Source organism: Mobula hypostoma, chromosome 1 (assembly GCF_963921235.1).
Source record: "Mobula hypostoma chromosome 1, sMobHyp1.1, whole genome shotgun sequence".
NCBI classification, from domain to species: Eukaryota; Metazoa; Chordata; class Chondrichthyes; order Myliobatiformes; family Myliobatidae; genus Mobula; species Mobula hypostoma.
In genome coordinates, this window is record NC_086097.1 from 182542116 (window position 1) to 182566650 (window position 24535).

At 52.1% G+C, this 24535-nt stretch overlaps 1 protein-coding gene across 1 annotated transcript in view; it reads right to left on the reverse strand.

Annotated features, from left to right (window-relative positions):
- LOC134348022 (dynein regulatory complex protein 11-like) overlaps positions 1–24535 on the reverse strand; it is a 146162-nt gene that overhangs the window by 99867 nt on the left and 21760 nt on the right. The window contains exon 2 of the mRNA XM_063050814.1: positions 14623–14941. Coding sequence (XP_062906884.1) covers positions 14623–14941 — 319 coding nt within the window. The remainder of the gene's footprint in view (positions 1–14622; positions 14942–24535) is intronic.

Here is a 24535-nt window from a genome sequence, read left to right on the forward strand (position 1 = left end):
TTGTGAGACCAGGGTGAGTGTGGTGTGATTGTGAGACCAGGGTGAGTGTGGTGTGATTGAGAGACCAGGGTGAGTGTGGTGTGATTGAGACCAGGGTGAGTGTGGTGTGATTGTGAGACCAGGGTGAGTGTGGTGTGATTGAGACCAGGGTGAGTGTGGTGTGATTGTGAGACCAATCTGAGTGTGGTGTGATTGAGACCAGGGTGAGTGTGGTGTGATTGTGAGACCAGGGTGAGTGTGGTGTGATTGTGAGACCAATGTGAGTGTGGTGTGATTGAGACCAGGGTAAGTGGGTGTGATTGTGAGACCAGGGTGAGTGTGGTGTGATTGAGACCAGGGTGAGTGTGGTGTGATTGTGAGACCAGGGTGAGTGTGGTGTGATTGTGAGACCAGGGTGAGTGTGGTGTGATTGTGAGACCAGGGTGAGTGTGGTGTGATTGTGAGACCAGGGTGAGTGTGGTGTGATTGTGAGACCAGGGTGAGTGTGGTGTGATTGTGAGACCAGGGTGAGTGTGGTGTGATTCAGACCAGGGTGAGTGTGATGTGATTGTGAGACCAGGGTGAGTGTAGTGTGATTGAGACCAGGGTGAGTATGGTGTGATTCAGACCAGGGTGAGTGTGGTGTGATTGCGACCAGGGTGAGTGTGGTGTGATTGTGAGACCAGGGTGAATGTGGCGTGATTGTGAGACCAGGGTGAGTGTGGTATGTTTGAGACCAGGGTAAGTGTGGTGTGATTGTGAGACCAGGGTGAGTGTGGTGTGATTGAGACCAGGGTGAGTGTGGTGTGATTGTGAGACCAGGGTGAATGTGGCGTGATTGTGAGACCAGGGTGAGTGTGGTATGTTTGAGACCAGGGTAAGTGTGGTGTGATTGTGAGACCAGGGTGAGTGTGGTGTGATTGAGACCAGGGTGAGTGTGGTGTGATTGTGAGACCAGGGTGAGTGTGGTGTGATTGTGAGACCAGGGTGAGTGTGGTGTGATTGAGACCAGGGTGAGTGTGGTGTGATTCAGACCAGGGTGAGTGTGATGTGATTGTGAGACCAGGGTGAGTGTGGTGTGATTTGTGAGACCAGGGTGAGTGTGGTGTGATTGTGAGACCAGGGTGAGTGTGGTGTGATTGAGACCAGGGTGAGTGTGGTGTGATTGTGAGACCAGGGTGAGTGTGGTGTGATTGAGACCAGGGTGAGTGTGGTGTGATTGTGAGACCAGGGTGAGTGTGGTGTGATTGTGAGACCAGGGTGAGTGTGGTGTGATTGAGACCAGGGTGAGTGTGGTGTGATTGTGAGACCAGGGTGAGTGTGGTGTGATTGTGAGACCAATGTGAGTGTAGTGTGATTGAGACCAGGGTAAGTGGGTGTGATTGTGAGACCAGGGTGATTGTGGTGTGATTGAGACCAGGGTGAGTGTGGTGTGATTGTGAGACCAGGGTGAGTGTGGTATGATTGAGACCAGGGTGAGTGTTGTGTGATTGTCAGACCAATCTGAGTGTGGTGTGCTTTATACCAGGGTGAGTGTGATGTGATTGTGATACCAATCTGAGTGTGGTGTGATTGAGAGACCAGGGTGAGTGTGGTGTGATTGTGAGACCAGGGTGAGTGTGGTGTGATTGTGAGACCAATGTGAGTGTGGTGTGATTGAGACCAGGGTAAGTGGGTGTGATTGTGAGACCAGGGTGATTGTGGTGTGATTGAGACCAGGGTGAGTGTGGTGTGATTGTGAGACCAGGGTGAGTGTGGTGTGATTAGTGAGACCAGGGTGAGTGTGGTGTGATTGTGAGACCAGGGTGAGTATGGTGTGATTGAGACCAGGGTGAGTGTGGTATGATTGTGAGACCAGGGTGAGTGTGGTGTGATTGTGAGACCAGGGTGAGTGTGGTGTGATTGAGACCAGGGTGAGTGTGGTGTGATTGTGAGACCAGGGTGAGTGTGGTGCGATTTAGACCAGGGAGAGTATGGTGTGATTCAGACCAGGGTGAGTGTGGTGTGATTGCGACCAGGGTGAGTGTGGTGTGATTGTGAGACCAGGGTGAATGTGGTGTGATTGTGAGACCAGGGTGAGTGTGGTATGTTTGAGACCAGGGTAAGTGTGGTGTGATTGTGAGACCAGGGTGAGTGTGGTGTGATTGAGACCAGGGTGAGTGTGGTGTGATTGTGAGACCAGGGTGAATGTGGTGTGATTGTGAGACCAGGGTGAGTGTGGTATGTTTGAGACCAGGGTAAGTGTGGTGTGATTGTGAGACCAGGGTGAGTGTGGTGTGATTGAGACCAGGGTGAGTGTGGTGTGATTGTGAGACCAGGGTGAGTGTGGTGTGATTGTGAGACCAGGGTGAGTGTGGTGTGATTGTGAGACCAGGGTGAGTGTGGTGTGATTGAGACCAGGGTGAGTGTGGTGTGATTGAGACCAGGGTGAGTGTGGTGTGATTCAGACCAGGGTGAGTGTGGTGTGATTGTGAGACCAGGGTGAGTGTGGTGTGATTGAGACCAGGGTGAGTGTGGTGTGATTGTGAGACCAGGGTGAGTGTGGTGTGATTGAGACCAGGGTGAGTGTGGTGTGATTGTGAGACCAGTGTGAGTGTGGTGTGATTGTCAGACTAGGGTGAGTGTGGTGTGATTGAGACCAGGGTGAGTGTGGTGTGATTGTGAGACCAGGGTGAGTGTGGTGTGATTGTGAGACTAATGTGAGTGTGGTGTGATTGAGACCAGGGTAAGTGTGGTGTGATTGTGAGACCAGGGTGAGTGTGGTGTGATTGAGACCAGGGTGAGTGTGGTGTGATTGTGAGACCAGGGTGAGTGTGGTGTGATTGTGAGACCAGGGTGAGTGTGGTGTGATTGTCAGACCAGGGTGAGTGTGGTGTGATTGAGAGACCAGGGTGAGTGTGGTGTGATTGTGAGACCAGGGTGAGTGTGGTGTGATTGAGACCAGGGTGAGTGTGGTGTGATTGTGAGACCAGGGTGAGTGTGGTGTGATTGTGAGACCAATGTGAGTGTAGTGTGATTGAGACCAGGGTAAGTGGGTGTGATTGTGAGACCAGGGTGAGTGTGGTGTGATTGTGAGACCAGGGTGAGTGTGGTGTGATTGTGAGACCAGGGTGAGTGTGGTGTGATTGTGAGACCAGGGTGAGTGTGGTGTGATTGAGACCAGGGTGAGTGTGGTGTGATTGTGAGACCAGGGTGAGTGTGGTGTGATTGAGACCAGGGTGAGTGTGGTGTGATTGTGAGACCAGGGTGAGTGTGGTGTGATTGAGAGACCAGGGTGAGTGTGGTGTGATTGTGAGACCAGGGTGAGTATGGTGTGATTGAGACCAGGGTGAGTGTGGTGTGATTGTGAGACCAGGGTGAGTGTGGTGTGATTCAGACCAGGGAGAGTATGGTGTGATTCAGACCAGGGTGAGTGTGGTGTGATTGCGACCAGGGTGAGTGTGGTGTGATTGTGAGACCAGGGTGAATGTGGCGTGATTGTGAGACCAGGGTGAGTGTGGTATGTTTGAGACCAGGGTAAGTGTGGTGTGATTGTGAGACCAGGGTGAGTGTGGTGTGATTGAGACCAGGGTGAGTGTGGTGTGATTGTGAGACCAGGGTGAGTGTGGTGTGATTGTGAGACCAGGGTGAGTGTGGTGTGATTGTGAGACCAGGCTGAATGTGGCGTGATTGTGAGAACAGGGTAAGTGTGGTGTGATTGTGAGAATAGGGTGAGTGTGGTGTGATTGAGACCAGGGTGAGTGTGGTGTGAGTGTGAGACCAGGGTGAGTGTGGTGTGATTGTGAGACCAGGGTGAGTGTGGTGTGATTGTGAGACCAGGATGATTGTGGTGTGATTGTAAGACTGGGATGATTGTGGTGAGATTGAGACCAATGTGTGTGCTTGTGAGACCAGAGTGAGTGTGGTCTGATTGTGAGACCATGGTGAATGTGGTATGATTGTGAGACCAGGGTGAGTGTGGTGTGATTGAGACCAGGGTGAGTGTGGTGTGACTATGAGACGAATGTGAGTGTGGTGTGATTGTGAGACCAATGTGAGTGTGGTGTGATTGAGACCAGGGTAAGTGTGGTGTGATTGTGAGACCAGGGTGATTGTGTTGTGATTGTGAGACTGAGGTGATTGTGGTGAGACTGAATCGAATGTCAGTGTGTGTGATTGTGAGACCAGAGTGAGTGTGGTGTGATTGAGACCAGGGTGAGTGTGGTGTGATTGTGAGACCAGGGTGAGTGTGGTGTGGTTGTGAGACCAGGGTGAATGTGGTGTGATTGTGTGACCAGGGTGAGTGTGGTATGTTTGAGACCAGGGTAAGTGTGGTGTGATTGTGAGACCAGGGTGAGTGTGGTGTGATTGAGACCAGGGTGAGTGTGGTGTGATTGTGAGACCAGGGTGAGTGTGGTGTGATTGTGAGACCAGGGTGAGTGTGGTGTGATTGTGAGACCAGGGTGAGTGTGGTGTGATTGTGAGACCAGGGTGAGTGTGGTGTGATTGTGAGACCAGGGTGAGTGTGGTGTGATTGTGAGACCAGGGTGAGTGTGGTGTGATTGTGAGACCAGGGTGAGTGTGGTGTGATTGAGACCAGGGTGAGTGTGGTGTGATTGTGAGACCAGGGTGAGTGTGGTGTGATTGAGACCAGGGTGAGTGTGGTGTGATTGTGAGACCAGGGTGACTGTGGCCTGATTGTGAGACCAGGCAGAGTGTGGTATGTTTGAGACCAGGGTGAGTGTGGTGTGATTGTGAGACCAGGGTGAGTGTGGTATGATTGAGACCAGGGTGAGTGTGGTGTGATTGTGAGACCAATCTGAGTGTGATGTGATTGTGAGACCAGGGTGAGTGTGGTGTGATTGAGACCAGGGTGAGTGTGGGATGATTGAGACCAGGGTGAGTGTGGTGTGATTGTGAGACCAGGGTGAGTGTGGTGTGATTGTGAGACCAGGGTGAGTGTGGTGTGATTGTGAGACCAGGATGATTGTGGTGTGATTGTAAGACTGGAATGATTGTGGTGAGATTGAGACCAATGTTTCTGCTTGTGAGAGCAGAGTGAGTGTGGTCTGATTGTGAGACCATGGTGAATGTGGTATGATTGTGAGACCAGGGTGAGTGTGGTGTGATTGAGACCAGGGTGAGTGTGGTGTGATTATGAGACGAATGTGAGTGTGGTGTGATTGTGAGACCAATGTGAGTGTGGTGTGATTGAGACCAGGGTGAGTGTGGTGTGATTGTGAGACCAGGGTGATTGTGTTGTGATTGTGAGACTGAGGGGATTGTGGTGAGACTGAATCCAATGTGAGTGTGTGTGATTGTGAGACCAGAGTGAGTATGGTGTGATTGTGAGACCAGGGTGAGTGTGGTGTGTTTGAGACCAGGGTGAGTGTGGTGTGATTGAGACCAGGGTGAGTGTGGTGTGATTGAGACCAGGGTGAGTGTGGTGTGATTGTGAGACCAATCTGAGTGTGATGTGATTGTGAGACCAGGGTGAGTGTGGTGTGATTGAGACCAGGGTGAGTGTGGGATGATTGAGACCAGGGTGAGTGTGGTGTGATTGTGAGACCAGGGTGAGTGTGGTGTGATTGTGAGACCAGGGTGAGTGTGGTGTGATTGTGAGACCAATGTGAGTGTAGTGTGATTGAGACCAGGGTAAGTGGGTGTGATTGTGAGACCAGGGTGAGTGTGGTGTGATTGTGAGACCAGGGTGAGTGTGGTGTGATTGTGAGACCGGGGTGAGTGTGGTGTGATTGTCAGACCAATATGAGTGTAGTGTCATTGAGAACAGGGTAAGTGGGTGTGATTGTGAGACCAGGGTGAGTGTGGTGTGACTGTGAGAGGTGTGTGAGTGTGATGTGACCCTGAGACCAGTATAACTGTGACGTGACTGAGAGCTGTGTGAGTATGTTGTGACTGTAAGACCAGTGTGAGTGTGATATGATTGTGTGCCCATTGTGACGTGATGTGTCTGTGTGCTCAGTGTGACTGTGATGTGACTGTGAGAGCTGTTTGAATGTGATGTGACTGTGTGCCCATTGTGACTGTGGTGTTACTGTGTGCCCAGTGTGACTGTGATGTGACTGTGACAGCTGTGTGAGTGTGATGTGACTGTGTGCTCAGTATGGCTGTGATGTGACTGTGAGACCAGTGTGACTGTGATGTGACTGTGAGAGGTTTGTGAGTGTGATGTGACCCTGAGACCATTATAACTGTGACGTGACTGAGAGCTGTGTGAGTATGATGTGACTGTAAGACCAGTGTGACTGTGACATGACTATGAGAGCTGTGTGAATGTGATGTGATTGTGTGCCTAGTGTGACTGTGAGACCAGTGTGACTGTGATGTGACTGTGAGAGCTGTATGAGTGTGATGTGACTTTGCTGCCCAGTGTCACTGTGAAAGGCGTGTGAGTGTGATGTGACCATTAGACCAGTATGCCTGTGATGTGACTGCGATGCTGTGTGAGTGTGATGTGACTGCGAGACCAGTGTGACTGTGATGTGACTGTGAGACCAGCGTGACTGTGATGTGACTGTGAGAGCTGTATGAGTGTGATGTGACTGTGTGCCCAGTGTGACTGTGATGTGACTGTTTGACTAGTGTGAATGTGATGTGACTGTGTGCCCAGTAAGAAAGTGATGTGACTGTGAGACCAGTGTGAGTGTGATGTGACTGTGTGCCCAGTGTGAGTGTGATGTGACTGTGTGCCTAATGTGACTGTGATATGACTGTGAGAGGTGTGTGAGTGTGATGTGACCATGAGACCAGTGTGAGTGTGATGTGACTGTGAGAGCTGTGTGAGTGTGAAGTGACTGTGAGAGCTGTGTGAGTGTGATGTGACTGTGTGCCGAGTGTCAGTGTGATGTGATAGTGTGCCCAGTGTGACTATGATGTGACTGTGAGAGCTGTTTGAGTGTGATGTGACTGGGAGAGCAAGTGTGACTGTGATGTGACTGTGAGAGCTGTGTGAGTGTGATGTGACTGTGTGCCCAGTGTGACTGTGATGTGACTGTGTGCACAGTGTGACCGTGATATCACTGTGAGAGCTCTGTGAGTGTGATGTGACTGTGTGCCCATTGTGACTGTGGTGTGACTGTGTGCCCAGTGTGACTGTGTTGTGACTGTGACAGCTGTTTGAGTGTGATGTGACTTGAGACCTGTGTGACTGTGAGAGCTGTGTGAGTATGATGTGACTGTGTGCCCAGTGTGACTGTGATATGACTGTGAGAGCTCTGTGAGTGTGATGTGAATGTGTGCCCAGTGTGACTGTGATGTGACTGTGAGACCAGTGTGACTGTGATGTGACTGTGAGAGGTGTGTGAGTGTGATGTGACTGTGCGACCAGCGTGACTGTGATGTGACTGTGAGACCAGCGTGACTGTGATGTGACTGTGAGAGCTGTATGAGTGTGATGTGACTGTGTGCCCAGTGTGACTGTGATGTGACTGAGACTAGTGTGAATGTGATGTGACTGTGTGCTCAGTGTGACTGTGAGACCAGTGTGACTGTGATGTGACTGTGAGAGCTGTGTGAATGTGATGTCACCGTGTGCCCATTGTGAATGTGATGTGACCGTGTGCACAGTGTGACCGTGATATCACTGTGAGAGCTCTGTGAGTGTGATGTGACTTTGAGACCTGTGTGACTGTGAGAGCTGTGTGAGTATGATGTGACTGTGTGCCCAGTGTGACTGTGATGTGACTGTGTGCCCAGTGTGACTGTGATATGACTGTGAGAGCTCTGTGAGTGTGATGTGACTGTGTGCCCAGTGTGACTGTGATGTGACTGTGATGTGACTGTGAGAGGTGTGTGAGTGTGATGTGACTGTGAGACCAGTGTGACTGTGATGTGACTGTGAGAGCTGTATGAGTGTGATGTGACTGTGTGCCCAGTGTGACTGTGATGTGACTGTGAGACTAGTGTGAATGTGATGTGACTGTGTTCTCAGTGTGTCTGTGAGACCAGTGTGACTGTGATGTGACTGTGAGAGCTGTGTGAATGTGATGTCACCGTGTGCCCATTGTGAATGTGACGTTACTGTGTGCCCAATGTGACTGTGATGTGACTGTGAGACCAGTGTGACTGTGATGTGACTATGAGACTAGTGTGAATGTGATGTGACGGTGAGGGCTGTGTGAGTGTGTTGTGACCTTGAGACCTGTGTGACTGTGAGAGCTGTGTGAGTGTAATGTGATTGTGAGACCAGTGTGACTGTGATGTGACTGTGTGCTCAGTGTGTCTGTGATGTGACTGTGTGCTCAGTGTGACTGTGATGTGACTGTGAGAGGTGTGTGAGTGTGATGTGACTGGGAGAGCAAGTGTGACTGTGATGTGACTGTGAGAGCTGTGTGAGTGTGATGTGACTGTGTGCCCAGTGTGACTGTGATGTGACTGTGTGCACAGTGTGACCGTGATATCACTGGGAGAGCTCTGTGAGTGTGATGTGACTGTGTGCCCATTGTGACGTGATGTGACCGTGTGCTCAGTGTGACTGTGATGTGACTGTGAGAGGTGTGTGAGTGTGATGTGACCGTGAGACCAGTGTGACTTTGATGGGACTGTGTGCACAGTGTGACTGACAGCTGTGTGAGTGTGACGTGACTGTGTGCTCAGTGTGTCTGTGATGTGACTGTGTGCTCAGTGTGACTGTGATGTGACTGTGAGAGGTGTGTGAGTGTGATGTGACTGGGAGAGCAAGTGTGACTGTGATGTGACTGTGAGAGCTGTGTGAGTGTGATGTGACTGTGTGCCCAGTGTGACTGTGATGTGACTGTGTGCACAGTGTGACCGTGATATCACTGGGAGAGCTCTGTGAGTGTGATGTGACTGTGTGCCCATTGTGACGTGATGTGACCATGTGCTCAGTGTGACTGTGATGTGACTGTGAGAGGTGTGTGAGTGTGATGTGACCGTGAGACCAGTGTGACTTTGATGGGACTGTGTGCACAGTGTGACTGACAGCTGTGTGAGTGTGACGTGACTGTGTGCTCAGTATGACTGTGATGTGACTGTGAGACCAGTGTGACTGTGATATGACTGTGAGAGCTGCATGAATGTGATGTGATTATGTGCCCAGTGTGACTGTGAGACCAGTGTGACTGTGATGTGACTGTGTGCCCAGTATGACAATGATGTGACTGTGTGCCCAGTGTGAATGTGATGTGACTGTGTGCCCAGTAAGAAAGTGATGTGACTGTGAGCCCAGTAAGAAAGTGATGTGACTGTGAGACCAGTGTGAGTGTGATGTGACTGTGTGCCCAGTGTGAGTGTGATGTGACTGTGTGCCTAATGTGACTGTGGTATGACTGTGAGAGGTGTGTGAGTGTGACTGTGAGAGCTGTGTGAGTGTGATGTGACTGTGTGCCCAGTGTGACTGTGATGTTACTCTGTGCCCAGTGTGACCGTGATATCACTGTGAGAGCTGTGTGAGCGTGATGTGACTGTGTGCCCATTGTGACTGTGGTGTGACTGTGGGCCCATTGTGACGTGATGTGACTGTGTGCTCAGTGTGACTGTGATGTGACTGTGAGACCAGTGTGACTATGATATGACTGTGAGAGCTGGATGAATGTGATGTGATTATGTGCCCAGTGTGACTGTGAGAGGTCTGTGAGTGTGATGTGAGCATTAGACCAGTATGCCTGTGATGTGACTGAGATGCTGTGTGAGTGTGATGTGACTGTGAGACCAGCATGACTGTGATGTGACTGTGAGAGCTGTATGAGTGTGATGTGACTGTGTGCCCAGTGTGACTGTGATGTGACTGTGAGACTAGTGTGAATGTGATGTGACTGTGTGCTCAGTGTGACTGTGAGACCAGTGTGACTGTGATGTGACTGTGAGAGCTGTGTGAATGTGATGTCACCGTGTGCCCATTGTGAATGTGATGTGACTGTGTGCCCAATGTGACTGTGATGTGACTGTGAGACCAGTGTGACTGTGATGTGACTATAAGACTAGTGTGAATGTGATGTGACTGTGAGGGCTGTGTGAGTGTGATGTGACCTTGGGACCTGTGTGACTGTGAGAGCTGTGTGAGTGTGATGTGATTGTGAGACCAGTGTGACTGTGATGTGACTGTGTGCTCAGTGTGTCTGTGATGTGACTGTGTGATCAGTGTGACTGTGATGTGACTGTGAGAGGTGTGTGAGTGTGATGTGACTGGGAGAGCAAGTGTGACTGTGATGTGACTGTGAGAGCTGTGTGAGTGTGATGTGACTGTGTGCCCAGTGTGACTGTGATGTGACTGTGTGCACAGTGTGACCGTGATATCACTGTGAAAGCTCTGTGAGTGTGATGTAACTGTGTGCCCATTGTGAAGTGATGTGACCGTGTGCTCAGTGTGACTGTGATGTGACTGTGAGAGGTGTGTGAGTGTGATGTGACCGTGAGACCAGTGTGACTTTGATGTGACTGTGTGCACAGTGTGACTGACAGCTGTGTGAGTGTGATGTGACTGTGTGCTCAGTATGACTGTGATGTGACTGTGAGAGCTGTGTGAGTGTGATGTGACTGTAAGACCAGTGTGAGTGTGATATGATTGTGTGCCCATTGTGACGTGATGTGACTGTGTGCTCAGTGTGACTGGGATGTGACTGTGAGACCAGTGTTACTGTGATATGACTGTGAGAGCTGGATGAATGTGATGTGATTATGTGCCCAGTGTGACTGTGAGACCAGTGTGACTGTGAGAGGTGTGTGAGTGTGATGTGAGCATTAGACCAGTATGCCTGTGATGTGACTGCGATGCTGTGTGAGTGTGATGTGACTGTGAGACCAGTGTGACTGTGATGTGACTGTGTGCCCAGCATGACTATGATGTGACTGTGTGCCCAGTGTGAATGTGATGTGACTGTGTGGCCAGTAAGAAAGTGATGTGACTGTGAGACCAGTGTGAGTGTGATGTGACTGTGAGAGCTGTGTGAGTGTGATGTGACTGTGTGCCCGGTGTCAGTCTGATGTGACTGTGTGCCCAGTGTGACTGTGAGACCAGTGTGACTGTGATGTGACTGTGAGAGGTGTGTGAGTGTGATGTGACTGTGAGACCAGTATAACTGTAATGTGACTGAGAGCTGTGTGAGTGTGATGTGACTGTGAGACCAGTGTGAGTGTGATATGATTGTGTGCCCATTGTGACGTGATGTGACTGTGTGCTCAGTGTGACTGTGATGTGACTGTGAGACCAGTGTGACTGTGATATGACTGTGAGAGCTGTGTGAATGTGATGTGATTGTGTGCCCAGTGTGACTGTGAGACCAGTGTGACTGTGATGTGACTGTGAGAGCTGTATGAGTGTGATGTGACTTTGCTGCCCAGTGTCACTGTGAAAGGCGTGTGTGATGTGACCATTAGACCAGTACGCCTGTGATGTGACTGCGATGCTGTGTGAGTGTGATGTGACTGCGAGACCAGTGTGACTGTGATGTGACTGTGTGCCCAGTGTGACTGTGATGTGACTGTGAGACCAGTGTGACGTGATGTGACCGTGTGCTCAGTGTGACTGTGATGTGACTGTGAGAGGTGTGTGAGTGTGATGTGACTGTGAGACCAGTGTGAGTTTGATGTGACTGTGAGAGATGTGTGACTGTGAGACCAGTGTGACTGTGATGTGACTGTGAGAGCTGTGACTGTGATGTGACAGTGTGCCAAGTGTGACTGTGATGTGACTGTGTGCCAAGTGTTACTGTGATGTGACTGTGATGTGACTGTGAGAGCTGTGTGAGTGTGATGTGACCTTGAGACCAGTGTGAGTGTGATGTGACTGTATGCTCACTGTGACTGTGATGTGACTGTGAGAGCTGTGTGAATGTGATGTCACCGTGTGCCCATTGTGAATGTTATGTGACTGTGTGCCCAATGTGACTGTGATGTGACTGTGAGACCAGTGTAACTGTGATGTGACTGTGACATCTGTGTGAGTGTGATGTGGCTGTGTGCCCAGTGTGACTGTGATGTGACTGTGAGACTCGTGTGAATGTGATGTGACTGTGTGCTCAGTGTGACTGTGAGACCAGTGTGACTGTGATGTGACTGTGAGAGCTGTGTGAATGTGATGTCACCGTGTGCCCATTGTGAATGTGATGTGACTGTGTGCTCAATGTGACTGAGATGTGACTGTGAGACCAGTGTGACTGTGATGTGACTGTGAGACTAGTGTGAATGTGATGTGACTGTGAGGGCTGTGTGACTGTGATGTGATTGTGAGCCCAGTGTGAGTGTGATGTGACTGTGAGAGCTGTGTGAGTGTGACCTTGAGACCTGTGTGACTATGAGAGCTGTGTGAGTGTGATGTGACTGTGTCCAGTGTGACTGTGATGTGACTGTGAGAGCTGTGTGAGTGTGATGTGATTGTGAGAACAGTGTGAGTGTGATGTGACTGTGTGCCGTGTGACTGTGATGTGACTGTGACAGCTGTGTGAGTGTGATGTGACTGTGAGAGCTGTGTGAGTGTGATGTGGCCTTGAGACCTGTGTGACTGTGAGAGCTGTGTGAGTGTGATGTGATTGTGAGAACAGTGTGAGTGTGATGTGACTGTGTGCCGTGTGACTGTGATGTGACTGTGACAGCTGTGTGAGTGTGATGTGACTGTGAGAGCTGTGTGAGTGTGATGTGGCCTTGAGACCTGTGTGACTGTGAGAGCTGTGTGAGTGTGATGTGACTGTGTGCCCTGTGTGACTGTGAAGTGACTGTGAGACCAGTGTGAGTGTGATGTGACTGTGAGAGCTGTGTGACTGTGAGACCAGTGTGACCGTGATGTGACTGTGAGAGCTGTGTGACTGTGATGTGACTGTGTCCAGTGTGACTGTGATGTGACTGTGAGAGCTGTGTGAGTGTGATGTGACTGTGAGAGCTGTGTGAGTGTGATATGGCTGTGTGCCCAGTGTGACTGTGAGACTAGTGTGAATGTGATGTGACTGTGAGGGCTGTGTGACTGTGATGTGACTGTGACAGCTGTGTGAGTGTGATGTGACTGTGAGGGCTGTGTGAGTGTGATGTGGCCTTGAGACCTGTGTGACTGTGAGAGCTGTGTGAGAGCTGTGTGACTGTGAGACCAGTGTGACTGTGATGTGACTGTGAGAGCTGTGTGAGTGTGATGTGACTGTGTGCCCAGTGTGAGTGTGATGTGACTGTGTGCCCAGTGTGAGTGTGATGTGACTGTGTGCCGTGTGACTGGGATGTGACTGTGAGACCAGTGTGACTGTGATGTGACTGTGTGCCCAGTGTGACTGTGATGTAACTGTTTGACTAATGTGAATGTGATGTGACTATGTGCCCAGTAAGAAAGTGATGTGACTGCGACGCTGTGTGACTGTGATGTGACTGTGAGACCAGTGTGAGTATGATGTGACTGTGAGAGCTGTGTGACTGTGACAGCTGTGTGAGTGTGATGTGACTGTGTGCCCATTGTGACTGCGATGTGACCATGAGAGCTGTGTGAGTGTGATGTGACCTTGAGACCAGTGTGAGTGTGATGTGACTGTGCTCAGTGTGACTGTGTGCTCAGTGTGACTATGATGTGACTGTGGGACCAGTGTGACTGTGATGTGTCTGTGAGAGCTGTGTGAATGTTATGTGACTGTATGCCCTTTTGTGAATGTGATGTGACTGTGTTCCCAGTCTGACTGTGATATGACTGTGAGACCAGTGTGACTGTGAAAGCAGTGTGAGTGTGATGTGACTGTGAGAGCTGTGTGTGTGTGTGACGAGTGTGGATATGTGGCTGAGTGTGAGACTTTGTGGTTCCAGCTCTCATACATGGAGCTCTGCTGCCCCCCAGTGGTTTTATGTATTCAGCACCACAGCCCCCACATTAACCCCTTGCCTGGTGTCTGTCTGCACCGAGCTTGCGTCTGTGACACCTACCGTGCTCCATGGGCCCAAGTACCAGGTGCTTCAAACTCTCTGTCCTCATCTCACTCCTCCCGTCCCTCGCCCTACCTCCCTCCTCCTCTTTTTTTCCTCTCCGTCTGCCTCTCCTCCCTCGACATGAAGGTGTAGAATGGGGTCCTTCTGATGGGTCCACAAATCATTCGGATTTGATAGGTTAATGTCCATCTCTGCCCAGGATTTCGGATGTGAGTTTGAGTCTGAACTCCAACTGTGAGTTTACATTCAGGGAATTAATCTGCAGATGTTGTTGGTAAGAGGAGTGGGTATTGTGGAAATCTCATCGGTTGTGTGGGGCTGCTGGTGCTCTCCTGACTCATTGTAACTACAGACCCAGAGATGTGGTTGTCCATTAACACTGGGGTAGGGTCGGTGACAGATCGAGAGTGTCCTCACACCCAGACACTTTGTGTGCTCCCCCAACACTCCCCTACGCATAGACAGATCACACACACAGACATTGTGCTCATTCACGCAGAATCCTGCACAAACTCACCCAACTCAGTGCTCCTTACACACAGGTTCTTTTGCACACACATCCATGCACCTGGACAACTGGTGTGCCTGGAGAAACCATGCCTGTGCAGACACACACGTGTGAATGGTGTGAGAATGCACACTGACACACTCACGCACAGACACAGCCTCACAGTGACGCCTCCACACACACAAACACAGCTTCACAGTGACACACCCTCTCATTGACATGCACAGTCACTCTCACACACTCACATCCTCGCCCACAGTGACAGTGCCATTCCCGGGAACACTCACGGGGGTCAGCTTCAGGTCTTGGAGGGTGTCGTCCATGTAATGAAACTCCGAGAGGCCTGCCTGCACCATCTGGAGACGCAGTTCCAGCAGCCGCCCCGTCAGCGCCCGCAGCAGCTCGTCCACCAGCTGCCACTTCTGCGGCTGCACCACTTGGTCTTGCAGCAGCTGAAGCTTCCGGAAGATCCGCACGTACTTGACGAACAGGTTGTGGTGGTGTCGGAACTCCTCGAGCTGGCCATCTGCTCTGGCACCTTTGGACTCCAGCTGCAGGATCTCCTCGACACCTTGCTGTGCACGACGCCATAGCTGTTGGTAGGTGCTGAGGGACAGAGGACAGAGTCAGCCCCACACCAGCATCCCAGGGGTCACCATATTTGTACCACAGACGTCAATCTCCCCAAAACATCTGTCCCCCAGCGGTCAGTCACTCCTACATATTTGTACGCCAGGGGTCAGTCTCCCCAAAATATCTGTACCTAAGGGGTCAGTCTCTCCCACACATCTGTACCCCAGGGGTCAGTCTCCCCCTTACATCTGTACCCCAGTGATCAGTCTCCCCAAAACATCTGTACCCCAGGGGTCAGTCTCTCCTACACATCTGTACCCCAGGGGTCAGTCTCCCCAAAACATCTGTACCCCAGGGATCAGTCTCCCCAAAACATCTGTACACCAGGGGTCAGTCTCCCCTACACATCTGTACCACAGACATCAGTCTCCCCAAAACATCTGTACCCCAGGGGTCAGTATCTCCCATACATCTGTACCCAAGGGGTCAGTCTCCCCTACACATCTGTACCTCAGACATCAGTCTCCCCAAAACATCTGTACACAAGGGGTCAGTCTCCTCAGAACATCTGTACCCCAGGGGTCAGTCTCCCCTACACATCTGTACCTCAGGCATCAGTCTCCCGAAAACATCTGTACACAAGGGGTCAGTCTCCTCAGAACATCTGTACCCCAGGGGTCAGTCTCCCCTACACATCTGTACCACAGGCATCAGACTCCCCCACATATCTGTCCCAGAAAGGTCAGTCTTCCCAAAACATCTGTACCCCAGCGGTCAGTCTGCCCTACACATCTGTACCCAAGGGATCAGTCTCCCCAAAACATCTGTACCCCAGGGGTCAGTCTGCCCTACACATCTGTACCTCAGACATCAGTCTCCCCAAAACATCTGTACCCCAGGGGTCAGTCTCTCCCACACATCTGTACCACAGGGGGCCAGTCTCCCCAAAACGTCTGTATACCAGGGGTCAGTCTCCTCCACACATCTGTACCACAGGGGTCAGTCTCCCCCTTACATCTGTACCCCAGTGATCAGTCTCCCCAAAACATCTGTACCCCAGGGGTCAGTCTCTCCTACACATCTGTACCCCAGGGGTCAGTCTCCAAAAAACATCTGTACCTCAGACATCAGTCTCCCCAAAACATCTGTACCCAAGGGGTCAGTCTCCCCTACACATCTGTACCTCAGACATCAGTCACCCCTACACATCTGTACCCAAGGGATCAGTCTCCCCAAAACATCTGTACCCCAGGGGTCAGTCTGCCCTACACATCTGCACCTCAGACATCAGTCTCCCCAAAACATCTGTACCCCAAGGGGTCAGTCTCCCCAAAATATCTGTACCCCAGGGGTCAGTCTCTCCCACACATCTGTACCACAGGGGGCCAGTCTCCCCAAAACATTCGTACCCCAGGGATCAGTCTCCTCCAAACATCTGTACCCCAGGGATCAGTCTCCTCCTTAAATCTGTACCCCAGTGATCAGTCTCCCCAAAACATCTGTACCTCAGGCATCAGTCTCCCCAAAACATCTGTACCCAAGGGGTCAGTCTCCTCTACACATCTGTACCTCAGACATCAGTCTCCCCAAAACATCTGTACCCAAAGGGTCAGTCTCCCCAGAACATCTGTACCCCAGGGGTCAGTCCCCCCTACACATCTGTACCTCAGGCATCAGTCTCCCGAAAACATTTGTACCCAAGGGGTCAATCTCTCCCATACATCTGTACCCCAGGGATCAGTCTCCCCCACACATCTGTACCCCAGGGTGTCAGCCTCCCCAAAATATCTGTACCCCAGGGATCAGTCTCTCCCACACATCTGTACCATAGGGGTCAGTTTCACCCACACATCTGTACCCCAGGGATCAGTCTCCCCAAAACATCTGTACTACAGGCATCAGTCTCCCCAAAACATCTGTACCACAGGCATCAGTCTCCCCAAAACATCTGTACACCAGGGGTCAGTCTGCCCTACACATCTGCACCTCAGACATCAGTCTCCCCAAAACATCTGTACCCCAAGGGGTCAGTCTCCCCAAAATATCTGTACCTAAGGGGCCAGTCTCTCCCACACATCTGTACCACAGGGGGCCAGTCTCCCCAAAACGTCTGTATACCAGGGGTCAGTCTCCTCCACACATCTGTACCACAGGGGTCAGTCTCCTCCTTAAATCTGTACCCCAGTGATCAGTCTCCCCAAAACATCTGTACCTCAGGCATCAGTCTCCCCAAAACATCTGTACCCAAGGGGTCAGTCTCCGCTACACATCTGTACCTCAGACATCAGTCTCCCCAAAACATCTGTACCCAAAGGGTCAGTCTCCCCAGAACATCTGTACCCCAGGGGTCAGGCTCCCCTACACATCTGTACCTCAGGCATCAGTCTCCCGAAAACATTTGTACCCAAGGGGTCAATCTCTCCCATACATCTGTACCCCAGGGATCAGTCTCCCCCACACATCTGTACCCCAGGGTGTCAGCCTCCCCAAAATAACTGTACCCCAGGGATCAGTCTCTCCCACACATCTGTACCATAGGGGTCAGTTTCACCCACACATCTGTACCCCAGGGATCAGTCTCCCCAAAACATCTGTACTACAGGCATCAGTCTCCCCAAAACATCTGTACCACAGGCATCAGTCTCCCCAAAACATCTGTACACCAGGGGTCAGTCTCCCCTACACATCTGTACCTCAGACATCAGTCTCCCCAAAACATCTGTACCCCAGGGGTCAGTATCTCCCATACAGCTGTACCCCAGGGGTCAGTCTCCCCCTTACATCTGTACCCCAGTGATCAGTCTCCCCAAAACATCTGTACCCCAGGGGTCAGTCTCCCCTACACATCTGTACCTCAGGCATCAGTCTCCCCAAAACATCTGTACCCAAGGGGTCAGTCTCCTCTACACATCTGTACCTCAGACATCAGTCTCCCCAAAACATCTGTACCCAAGGGGTCAGTCTCCGCAGAACATCTGTACCCCAGGGGTCAGTCTCCCCTACACATCTGTACCTCAGGCATCAGTCTCCCGAAAACATCTGTACCACAGTTATCAGTCTCCCCCACATATCTGTCCCAGAACGGTCAGTCTTCCCAAAACATCTGTACCCCAGCGGTCAGTCTGCCCTACACATCTGTACCCAAGGGATCAGTCTCCCCAAAACATCTGTACCCCAGGGGTCAGTCTGCCCTACACATCTGCACCTCAGACATCAGTCTCGCCAAAACATCTGTACCCCAGGGGTCAGTCTCTCCCATACATCTGTACCCCAAGGGGTCAGTCTCCCCAAAATATCTGTACCCCAGGGGTCAGTCTCTCCCACACATCTGTACCACATGGGCCAGTCTCCCCAAAACATCTGTACCCCAGGGGTCAGTATCTCCCATACAGCTGTACCCCAGGGGTCAGTCTCCCCCTTACATCTGTACCCCAGTGATCAGACTCCCCAAAACATCTGTACCCAGGGGTCAGTCTCCCCTACACATCTGTACCTCAGGCATCAGTCTCCCCAAAACATCTGTACCCAAGGGGTCAGTCTCCCCTACACATCTGTACCTCAGACATCAGTCTCCCCAAAACATCTGTACACAAGGGGTCAGTCTCCTCAGAACATCTGTACCCCAGGGGTCAGTCTCCCCTACACATCTGTACCTCAGGCAACAGTCTCCCGAAAACATCTGTACCACAGGCATCAGTCTCCCCCACATATCTGTCCCAGAACGGTCAGTCTTCCCAAAACATCTGTACCCCAGCGGTCAGTCTGCCCTACACATCTGTACCCAAGGGATCTGTCTCCCCAAAACATCTGTACCCCAGGGGTCAGTCTGCCCTACACATCTGCACCTCAGACATCAGTCTCGCCAAAACATCTGTACCCCAGGGGTCAGTCTCTCCCATACATCTGTACCCCAAGGGGTCAGTCTCCCCAAAATATCTGTACCCCAGGGGTTAGTCTCTCCCACACATCTGTACCACATGGGCCAGTCTCCCCAAAACGTCTGTACCCCAGGGGTCAGTCTCCCCCTTACATCTGTACCCAAGTGATCAGTCACCCCAAAACATCTGTACCCCAGGGGTCAGTCTCCCCTACACATCTGTACCCCAGGGGTCAGTCTCCAAAAAACATCTGTACCTCAGACATCAGTCTCCCCAAAACATCTGTACCCCAGGGGTCAGTCTGCCCTACACATCTGCACCTCAGACATCAGTCTCGCCAAAACATCTGTACCCCAGGGGTCAGTCTCTCCCATACATCTGTACCCCAAGGGGTCAGTCTCCCCAAAATATCTGTACCCCAGGGGTCAGTCTCTCCCACACATCTGTACCACATGGGCCAGTCTCCCCAAAACGTCTGTACCCCAGGGGTCAGTCTCCCCTACACATCTGTACCTCAGACATCAGTCTCCCCAAAACATCTGTACACAAGGGGTCAGTCTCCTCAGAACATCTGTACCCCAGGGGTCAGTCTCCCCTAAACATCTGTACCTCAGGCATCAGTCTCCCGAAAACATCTGTACCACAGGCATCAGTCTCCCCCACATATCTGTCCCAGAACGGTCAGTCTTCCCAAAACATCTGTACCCCAGCGGTCAGTCTGCCCTACACATCTGTACCCAAGGGATCAGTCTCCCCAAAACATCTGTACCCCAGGGGTCAGTCTGCCCTACACATCTGCACCTCAGACATCAGTCTCGCCAAAACATCTGTACCCCAGGGGTCAGTCTCTCCCATACATCTGTACCCCAAGGGGTCAGTCTCCCCAAAATATCTGTACCCCAGGGGTCAGTCTCTCCCACACATCTGTACCACATGGGCCAGTCTCCCCAAAACGTCTGTACCCCAGGGGTCAGTCTCCCCCTTACATCTGTACCCCAGTGATCAGTCACCCCAAAACATCTGTACCCCAGGGGTCAGTCTCCCCTACACATCTGTACCCCAGGGGTCAGTCTCCAAAAAACATCTGTACCTCAGACATCAGTCTCCCCAAAACATCTGTACCCAAGGGGTCAGTCTGCCCTACACATCTGCACCTCAGACATCAGTCTCGCCAAAACATCTGTACCCCAGGGGTCAGTCTCTCCCATACATCTGTACCCCAAGGGGTCAGTCTCCCCAAAATATCTGTACCCCAGGGGTCAGTCTCTCCCACACATCTGTACCACATGGGCCAGTCTCCCCAAAACGTCTGTACCCCAGGGGTCAGTCTCCCCCTTACATCTGTACCCCAGTGATCAGTCTCCCCTACACATCTGTACCCCAGGGGTCAGTCTCCAAAAAACATCTGTACCTCAGACATCAGTCTCCCGAAAACATCTGTACCACAGGCATCAGTCTCCCCCACATATCTGTCCCAGAACGGTCAGTCTTCCCAAAACATCTGTACCCCAGCGGTCAGTCTGCCCTACACATCTGTACCCAAGGGATCAGTCTCCCCAAAACATCTGTACCCCAAGGGGTCAGTCTCCCCAAAATATCTGTACCCCAGGGGTCAGTCTCTCCCACACATCTGTACCACATGGGCCAGTCTCCCCAAAACGTCTGTACCCCAGGGGTCAGTCTTCCCAAAACATCTGTACCCCAGGGGTCAGTCTCCCCAAAACATCTGTACCCCAGGGGTCAGTCTCCCCAAAACATCTGTACCCCAGGGGTCAGTCTCCAAAAAACATCTGTACCTCAGACATCAGTCTCCCCAAAACATCTGTACCCCAGGGGTCAGTCTGCCCTACACATCTGCACCTCAGACATCAGTCTCGCCAAAACATCTGTACCCCAGGGGTCAGTCTCTCCCATACATCTGTACCCCAAGGGGTCAGTCTCCCCAAAATATCTGTACCCCAGGGGTCAGTCTCTCCCACACATCTGTACCACATGGGCCAGTCTCCCCAAAACGTCTGTACCCCAGGGGTCAGTCTCCCCCTTACATCTGTACCCCAGTGATCAGTCTCCCCAAAACATCTGTACCCCACGGGTCAGTCACTCCTACATATCTGTACCCCAGGGGTCAGTCTCCCCAAAATATCTGTACCACAGGGGTCAGTCTCCCCAAAACATCTGTACCCAAGGGGTCAGTCTCCCCTACACATCTGTACCTCAGACACCAGTCACCCCTACACATCTGTACCCAAGGGATCAGTCTCCCCAAAACATCTGTACCCCAGGGGTCAGTCTGCCCTACACATCTGCACCTCAGACATCAGTCTCCCCAAAACATCTGTACCCCAAGGGGTCAGTCTCCCCAAAATATCTGTACCCCAGGGGTCAGTCTCTCCCACACATCTGTACCACAGGGGGCCAGTCTCCCCAAAACATTCGTACCCCAGGGATCAGTCTCCTCCAAACATCTGTACCCCAGGGATCAGTCTCCCCAAAACATCTGTACCCCAGGGGTCAGTCTCCCCTACACATCTGTACCTCAGGCATCAGTCTCCCCAAAACATCTGTACCCAAGGGGTTAGTCTCCGCTACACATCTGTACCTCAGACATCAGTCTCCCCAAAACATCTGTACCCAAAGGGTCAGTCTCCCCAGAACATCTGTATCCCAGGGGTCAGGCTCCCCTACACATCTGTACCTCAGTAATCAGTCTCCCGAAAACATTTGTACCCAAGGGGTCAATCTCTCCCATACATCTATAACCCAGGGATCAGTCTCCCCCACACATCTGTACCCCAGGGTGTCAGCCTCCCCAAAATATCTGTACCCCAGGGATCAGTCTCTCCCACACATCTGTACCATAGGGGTCAGTTTCACCCACACATCTGTACCCCAGGGATCAGTCTCCCCAAAACATCTGTACTACAGGCATCAGTCTCCCCAAAACATCTGTACCACAGGCATCAGTCTCCCCAAAACATCTGTAAACCAGGGGTCAGTCTCCCCTACACATCTGTACCTCAGACATCAGTCTCCCCAAAACATCTGTACCCCAGGGGTCAGTATCTCCCATACAGCTGTACCCCAGGGGTCAGTCTCCCCCTTACATCTGTACCCCAGTGATCAGTCTCCCCAAAACATCTGTACCCCAGGGGTCAGTCTCCCCTATACATCTGTACCATAGGGGTCAGTTTCCCCCACACATCTGTACCCCAGGGATCAGTCTCCCCCACACATCTGTACTACAAGCATCAGTCTCCCCAAAACATCTGTACCACAGGCATCAGTCTCCCCAAAACATCTGTACCCCAGGGGTCAGTCTCCCCTACACATCTGTACCTCAGACATCAGTCTCCCCAAAACATCTGTACCCCAGGGGTCAGTCTCTCCCATACATCTGTACCCCAGGGGTCAGTCTCCTCCTTACATCTGTACCCCAGTGATCAGTCTCCCCAAAACATCTGTACCCCAGGGGTCAGTCTCCCCAACACATCTGTACCCCAGGCATCAGTCTCCCCAAAACATCTGTACCCCAGGGGTCAGTCTCTCCTACACATCTGTACCCCAGGGGTCAGTCTCCCCAAAACATCTGTACCTCAGGCATCAGTCTCCCCAAAACATCTGTACCCAAGGGGTCAGTCTCCCCTACACATCTGTACCTCAGACATCGGTCTCCCCTACACATCTGTACCCAAGGGATCAGACTCCCCAAAACATCTGTACCCCAGGGGTCAGTCTGCCCTACACACCTGTACCTCAGACATCAGTCTCCCCAAAACATCTGTACCCCAGGGGTCAGTCTCTCCCATACATCTGTACCCCAAGGGGTCAGTCTCCCCAAAACATCTGTACCCCAGCGGTCAGTCTCCCCAAAACATCTGTACCGCAGGGGTCAGTCTCTCCCACACATCGGTACCCCAGGTGTCAGTCTCCCCGCTACAGCTGTACCCCAGGGATCAGTCTCCCCAAAACATCTGTACCCCAGGGGTCAGTCTCCCCAAAACATCTGTACCATAGGGGTCAGTTTCCCCCACACATCTGTACCCCAGGGGTCAGTCTCCCCAAACCATCTGTACCCCAGGGGTCAGTCTTCCCTACACATCTGTAGCTCAGACATCAGTCTCCCCAAAACATCTGTATTCCAGTGGTCAGTCTCCCCAAAACATCTGTATCCCAGGGGTCAGTCTCCCCCACACAACTGTACCCCAGGGCGCCAGTCTCCCCAAAACATCTGTACCCCAGGGGTCAGTCTGCCCTACACATCTGCACCTCAGACATCAGTCTCCCCAAAATATCTGTACCCCAGCGGTCATTCTCCCTAAAATATCTGTACCCCAGTGGTCAGTCCGACTGCAATATCACCAGTACCACAGAGGTCAGTCCGAACACAGTCACCAGACCACAGGGGTCAATCCGAACGCAGTCACCAGACCACAGGGGTCAGTCCGAACGCAGCCATCAGAATACAGGGGTCAGTCCAAACGCAGTCACCAGACCACAGGGGTCAGTCCGAACACAGTCACCATACCACAGGGGTCACTCCGAACGTAGCAATCTGAATACAGAGGTCAGTCCGAACGCATTCACCAGAATACAGGGGTCAGTCCGAACGCAGTCTCCAGAATACAGGGGGCAGTCCGAAGGCAGTCACCAGACCACAGGGTTCAGTCCGAATGCAGTCACCAACTACAGGGGCCAGACCGAAGGCAGTCACCAGAATGCAGGGGTCAGTCCGACTGCTGACACCAGACCACAGAGGTCAGTCCGAACACAGTCACCAGACCACAGGGGTCAGTCCGAAGGCTGTCAACAGACCACCGGGGTCAGTGCGAACACAGTCACCAACCACAGGAGCCAGTCCGTACACAGTCACCAGACCACAGGGGTCATTCCGAACGCAGTCACTAGACCACAGGGATCATTCCGAACCCAGTCACCAGAATACAGGGCTCAGACCGAACGCAGTCACCAGACCACAGGGGTCATTCCGAACGCAGTCACCAACTACAGGGTCCAGTCCGAATGCAGTCACCAGACCACAGGGGTCAGTCCGAACGCAACCACAGGGGTCAGTCCGAACGCAGCAATCAGAATACAGGGGTCAGTCCGAACGCATTCACCAGAATACAGGGGTCAGTCCGAAAGTAGTCACTAGACCAAAGGGGTCAGTCCGAACTCAGTACCAGACCACAGGGGTCAGTCCGAACGAAGTCACCAGAATACAGGCGTCAGTCCAAACACAGTCACCAGACAACAGGGGTCAGTGTGAACGCAGCCACCAGAGCATAGGGGTCAGTCCGACCGCAGTCACCAGACCACAGGTGTCAGTCCGAACGCAGTGACCAGAATACATGGGTTATTCCGAACCCAGTCACCAGACCAGAGGGGTCAGTCCGAAGGCAGTCTCCAGACCACAGGGGTCAGTCTGAACGCAGTCACTAGACCACAGGGATCATTCCGAACGCAGTCACCAGATCACAGGGCTCAGTCCGAACGCAGTCACCAACTACAGGGGCCAGACCGAAGGCAGTCACCAGAGTGCAGGGGTCAGTCCGACTGCTGTCACCAGACCACAGAGGTCAGTCCGAACACAGTCACCAGACCACAGGGGTCAGTCTGAACGCAGTCACCAGAATACATGGGCCATTCCAAACGCAGTCACCAGACCACAGGGGTCAGTCCGAACACAGTCACCAGACCACAGGGGTCAGTCCAAACGCAGTCACCATACCACAGGGGTCAGTCCGAACAC